Source organism: Pholcus phalangioides, unplaced genomic scaffold (genome assembly GCF_987345545.1).
Source record: "Pholcus phalangioides strain wild (caught in Gottingen) unplaced genomic scaffold, Ppha-v1.0 ptg000009l_1, whole genome shotgun sequence".
NCBI classification, from domain to species: domain Eukaryota; kingdom Metazoa; phylum Arthropoda; class Arachnida; order Araneae; family Pholcidae; genus Pholcus; species Pholcus phalangioides.
This window is the reverse complement of record NW_028301602.1, coordinates 9,772,096-9,778,095: the sequence shown is the minus strand read 5'-3', so window position 1 is coordinate 9,778,095 and position 6,000 is coordinate 9,772,096. Positions and strand designations below refer to the sequence as shown.

Here is a 6,000-nt window from a genome sequence, read left to right as displayed (position 1 = left end):
AATCAGGCGGAAACCTACTTAATTTAAGAAGTTATGGCATTTTGAAGTGGGGTTAAATAATTTCTAATTGCCGCTTAAAGAATTAAATGTGCGCATTGAAGACTTGAATAGGCCAATACTTACTCTCAAATGTATTTATTTTAACCTAGTAACATATTTTCCATTAATTCCAAATGTTTCATTTGAAAAAACATTATGTGTGGAGTGATTGATGTGTATTAACAGTTGACATGTAAAGTTTAATATCTGATTAAGCAGGAAAAGTCATTGAAATTTTCATATTAAGCAGGGAACTAACATTGTTTCTATAAGCGAAATTTCGATGCTGGAGGATTTTATCCATTTAAGCAGAGTATCTGTTATCAAATTTAGCGGGGCGATTGTATATCTCCACCTATTTTCACAGTTAAATTTTTTTTTGCATAAATTTTGAAAAAACAAATTTTGCAGCTGAGAAATAAACAACGTTAGATTCATGTAAATATGGTGCATTCATACAGCTTTAGAGAGAGAGCTTGTAAGTTACTTTTATAACACATTACATAATCATATCAGATTACATAAATGGATGTTTATGACATGAAAAAAAAAATCAATATAAATGACAAAAAAAACCCATAATGCATGCTTCCTTTCGTTTCTGTTTTAATATTTTAAGTGTACTTCAAAGAATGAATATGAAGTACAATTATCAATTTCATCTCTACAATGCGGAAAATTTTTTGTGTATAATTCAAAACTAATATACAATACATATCTACATAATCGTGTAACAAATTCACATTTTAGTTATCTTAATTTTTTTTATACACTGATATGTCAGACAAGAATATGCTTCCATGACTAGATGACAATATGTTCGATCAATATTAACAACAAAATTTACATAACTGCAATTTTTTGAATTTAAGAATTTCATCAACAAACAGTTCCCTTTTTTTTTGTTTTTGAAGTTTCCTATACAATAATAATATTTTTTATTACATTCTATTGAATTCAGCACCATGATTGCTCACCGCCCACACAGAATTAACAATAAATTAACTGGTCAACAGCTTGAAGACATACTATGCATTTAGATGAACCTATATTCCTTCAATTTATACCCTTGCACAAATAATTCAAGATAAGCTGAAATAAATTTCCTCTCATGATGATGAAAAATATTTCATTAAATTCACATGAATGAGAAATTCAAATTATAAAATTTGAAATGGTATGAGACATTTGTCCACTAAAAATTATGTATCGAAGGACAGTCAAAAAATGCTTTATCATCCACTGAAAAACGAGACTTCATATTCTGTCATGAAATAAAAAAATTGACACCATGAATCCAGTATACCCTCCTCCTTTGGAACTATCTTATTGCCAGCGTTATATTACACTGATTGTTCTGTAAGAATATTTATGTGCTGCTTAATATTTTTCAAAATTACCTAGGAGAGATTTCACAAATAAATAATTTTATTTAATCGTGAGCTCATCAATGTATTAATTATCTTAAAGCAAGAAACCAGGATAGCGTAAATCTCTTAGGCAGTACAAGAACTGTCAATATCATCATCAGTAGGCTATCTAGTTGTGGCCCTGGGTAGATAATTGTTTCTCTAGTCTGACAGCCCCCTCCCAACCTTTAAGTGCCTAGGGGCACAATTGGAATTTTTTTGCTGAGTAGCGGGCACTGTCATCCAAACTTATTCTTGAATTACTTTCTCAAATGATTATGACCATGAGAGAAATAATATTTGATATTCATTATTGGGTGCTAATGTAAACCTGGAATGTACCAGGGTGTTCATGGTAACTGGGGAATTGAAAAACTTTATTTTAGAGGGCAGCAAAGCTATTTTCACACCAGGTCGCTAACACTACTTAAGCCCGCTCCTGACTGTTTGTGTCACATTTCATGTGTTACATATTTTTTTGTGTGTGTGTTTTTATGATACAGGGCCACATGCAAGTGAAATTTTTAAGCTTTTTTTAAATAAAAAAACTGTCGTAATAAATATTTTAATGTGACATGAAAAGTGAGTGCAAACTGCACTTTTCATGTCAATTGGATGATTTTCGATTACTTTTTAAAATGTGTGATTCTTCGGCCACCCTTTACTATATTTATAGTCAAATAATGTTCATTCGAAGCATGAAATAAAAACATATGGAAACTAAGTAACAAATAATAAAAGTGAAACAATAAAAAAATGACTTTGACATCATGTATAAAAAATTCTTGGGTTTCAAAGAATGCAAATATTTCTTGAAAATAGTTTCATAAACTCCTGTGTATACAAAAAAATAAAAATAAAATCTAAACTTTTCTCACAGTTACTACCTTGAAGAAAAAAATGTTGACTCCTTGAAAAATTGTAATACAGTATATATTAATTTGTTTTATTAAAAACAGTATGGGTGCATTATGATACAATGGAACTAGTACATGCTTCACAGCACTATGGTGTATGGTGTCTGTTAACATGATATACAAACTCTAACAACGTATACGTCTTAGAATAATTTTAATATAGGAGAAGAAGGAAAAGTACTTTGATGGGGGGGGGGGGGGGAGAGAGGAAAGACTCAAATGTTTCTTATACCAAAAAAATAAATAGATAAAATAATTACAATAATTTTAACAAAAACATTAGTAGCCCCGCTAAATAATGACAATAAATATCACATTTCATCAAGTAAAATGTTGCCAGCAACAGTGATGAATAAATAAACAAATCTATATACACTTCCCATTACAAATAGGAGCAAATCAATGAAACAGTGATGCGCTGAATTATGAAAAATTTCATTTTAAGAAATTGTCCACACACTTTCGATTAAAATGATGATCATAACATTTTCATGTGATTGTGAGAATGCTGGCATTGAAGAAAATGAATTAATGAATTCTAAAATAAAATGCATGTGCACTTATTTCTGTATGATTAATTACTGAAAAATAGTTTTTCAACAAAGATTTTCACACAACTTCGTGTTATTCTGGTAAGTAAAAAAGAAAAAAGAAAAGCGTTTAAGAAAGAACCCGGACATTGATTATCCTACACAAGTGCATATACAGTATATAGAGAAACCCAGGTTTTTTCTGGATAATTTGCTATGTACCACATTTCCCCGAAAATAAGACCAGGTCTTATATTAATTTTTGCTTCAAAAAATATATTAGGAGAATCCTGAAAAATCAAACAGGCTTATTTCTTGGCAGAATATCATTCTTTTTTAAAGAAATTTTTGAATGCTGGTAACACAGAAATCAAGAAAAAATTGCTGAACAAAAGCTGAACTTCATAAAACTTTTCTTTTGGACGTCATCGTTTAAAGAAAACAAGAGGTTCAGTTCAGATTTTTAGGACCAAACGAAGCAATGTGTCCATGCTGGCCAGAAATACTTGTCACTTCATTCGGTCGTCAGAACTAAACTTTATAAAAGTTGTTTACTTATGACAAGTGAGTAGTTGACTTACGACTCTAGCAGTAATTTTCTTTGATAAAAGCAAAAGTCTCAAATTTACCTGTTTATGTAGGTATTCATCTCTTGTCAAAGGATGCCTCTTTGGGTATTAACAAAAATTTAACTATAGTTTATATTGTAATATATTTTTAAGTATTAATTTCAATGATATGATTTATTTGTATTTTTATTTAATAATGAATTATAAAGCCATTATTGTTTTGTATAGAACAATACACCCATAGTGTGTTGCAACAACATGCTAAATGAGTCTGATTGACAATTTTAACTAGGTTTATTTTTGGGGTAGGGTTTATATTAGGAGCATCTTGAAAAATCATGCTGCAGCTTATTTTCAGGGAAACATAGTATGTGAAATGAAAAAAAAATTATATTATTCACATATACTTTGTCTTGAAAAAAAAAAATCAAGTAAAAGCATGACCAGTGCATTTGCTTTAGAATAATATTACTCCAAAATAGAGATAAGCATGTTGAAATCAATGGAAAAACAAGGGTGAAATCAAAATTATCCTGCTATTAAAAAATGGTAACAACCAAGTACAAAGTCAAACACCATGTAAATTATTAAGCTCCGGTGTCATGTTATTGCACAATAATGCTTTGATGGCATGAAATAGCTGCTCTCCTGAAAAATTTTCGACACGAAAATAAATCTTCTTCCCATCATGTGGGCTTTGGTCAATACTTTCCCTTGCATTCTTGCAAAAAGGGTGCACACCTGTTTCTTGAATGATGTCACCGTTTTACATGAGAAATCAACACAACTTCAGCCAATGCTAAGCAAGTAGTTTGTTATGAGAAAGTCACATATTCATTTAATGAAATCTGAGATATATCTTAACATATAAACTAATAATTAATGTTGACAGTTAATGATTAACGGTTTTTGTCAGTGTTCTGAAACTTTTTTTAGCGAATTCAATTTTTTTAAAGTACATTTCTGGCGAAAAAACACAAAAATACCAAATAATACTTGTATATAAATTCTGCTCACACAATGCTAAAACTTTTTTTTTTTTAAGATAACCAAAGTAAAATGATAACCAATTCTTTTTCTTCTGAGTTCTTCTTTGAATAAACCAACACTAACAAGATTTTTGGTTTAATACTGTTGAAAATAAAGTTCATTCAGTATTTTTTTTATGAAAATGCAAATAGGAGGCAAAAAGACTATTCACGATAGTTATAGTCTGTTTTGTCACACATTATAAAAAAACTGTCTTGATTTTTCACTTTCTTGATATTTTCATTAAAAAATGGTTGCTATATAATATGAATAGATATAAACAGACCTATTCTGATGTGACACAATAATTATAAAACAAAAAAAAGGCTTTTTTCACCTATACAACTACTATTTCAAATATACAATTTTGAGAGTGCAAAAAGGCCAAAAACAGAAATCATATGGTCTTTTCCACACAGTTTAAAATTTCTATTTCACGTTTACAAATGAAGGATGATTGGAAGGTTGAGAGAAGGGAGGTTAGAGAGAGAGAGAGGGAACACATGAGAGAACAAAAGTGCTGCTGTCCAGAAAAAAAACGGCAGTCACAATTCAATCCAGTGGCCACGTGCAGGAGAGAAGTGGTCTAAAGGTTCGTTTACAAAATGGTGCAGACCGTTCATGTGTGACACACCAGCAGAAACATGCTCCTAGTTATTTGCTCTACGATGTACATGAAGGAAAAAAAATTCTTGTTTGGTCCTAACGTTTCAGTTTTCCATCAAACCAAGCGATCACCTTGAACATTATGATGTGCTCCAGTATGCTTATTTGCCTGTACATATAAAAAAGAAAACTCACTCATTTTCATCTCTTATAGAAAAGAAAAAAAAAACATAATTGTCAATTATATTTTTATTCCGTTAAATACAGATTTCCGTCTCATGAGGTGTCTATCTTAGATAGTGTTTACTGCACAGTGACACCTCAGCTTACGAAGTTTTCAGCTAACAAACATAATTCCAGAACAAATTATCATCATTAGCCAATATATCACAGCATTTGCAGCATATGAGTTAGAGTATAATCTATCTTTCACAAAAGACAACTGGAAAAAAAAAGGAAAATTTTTCACTCAGCCATTTTTAGAGCAGCATTTTTGGGGCTATTCCTTTTAGCCTGGGGGTTTGAAATGATTCATAATTTTTTTTTATTTTTCAAAGATTGTATGGATGTAAAATAGCAGGACCAACACATTTTCTACAAAACGTGATTAAAAACTCCTTCTATTCCTTAAGACAGGAGCTTTCAACCATTGGCACAACACAGGAAACATTTGACATTTCACCGAGGACCACTCAGCTATACTACACACATTACCAAAGAACTTGGTGCACCACATGTGATTCTCTGGCCATACGTCAGTGGTTCCTAACCTTTTCTTGCACTCCTTGCCCCCCCCCCAAGCATCTTGTTAAAGCCTGATGCCTCCCCATTAAGTTACATTGGGGGGGGGGCACACAAATGAAAATTGAATTTTTTTTTTAAAGCTAAAATATTTAAAAAA

At 31.0% G+C, this 6,000-nt stretch overlaps 1 protein-coding gene across 4 annotated transcripts in view; it reads right to left on the bottom strand.

Moving 5' to 3' along the window:
- Positions 1–4,363: 4,363 nt before the first annotated feature.
- LOC149081720 (liprin-alpha-1-like) overlaps positions 4,364–6,000 on the bottom strand; it is a 132,839-nt gene continuing 131,202 nt past the window's right edge. For 2 of the 4 annotated variants that reach the window (XM_089237138.1, XM_089237139.1), the window contains exon 25: positions 4,364–5,268. In XM_089237138.1, coding sequence (XP_089093264.1) covers positions 5,215–5,268 — 54 coding nt within the window. In that variant the 3' untranslated portion in view covers positions 4,364–5,214. The remainder of the gene's footprint in view (positions 5,269–6,000) is intronic. The other 2 variants (XM_089237136.1, XM_089237137.1) reach the window with 1 other exon arrangement.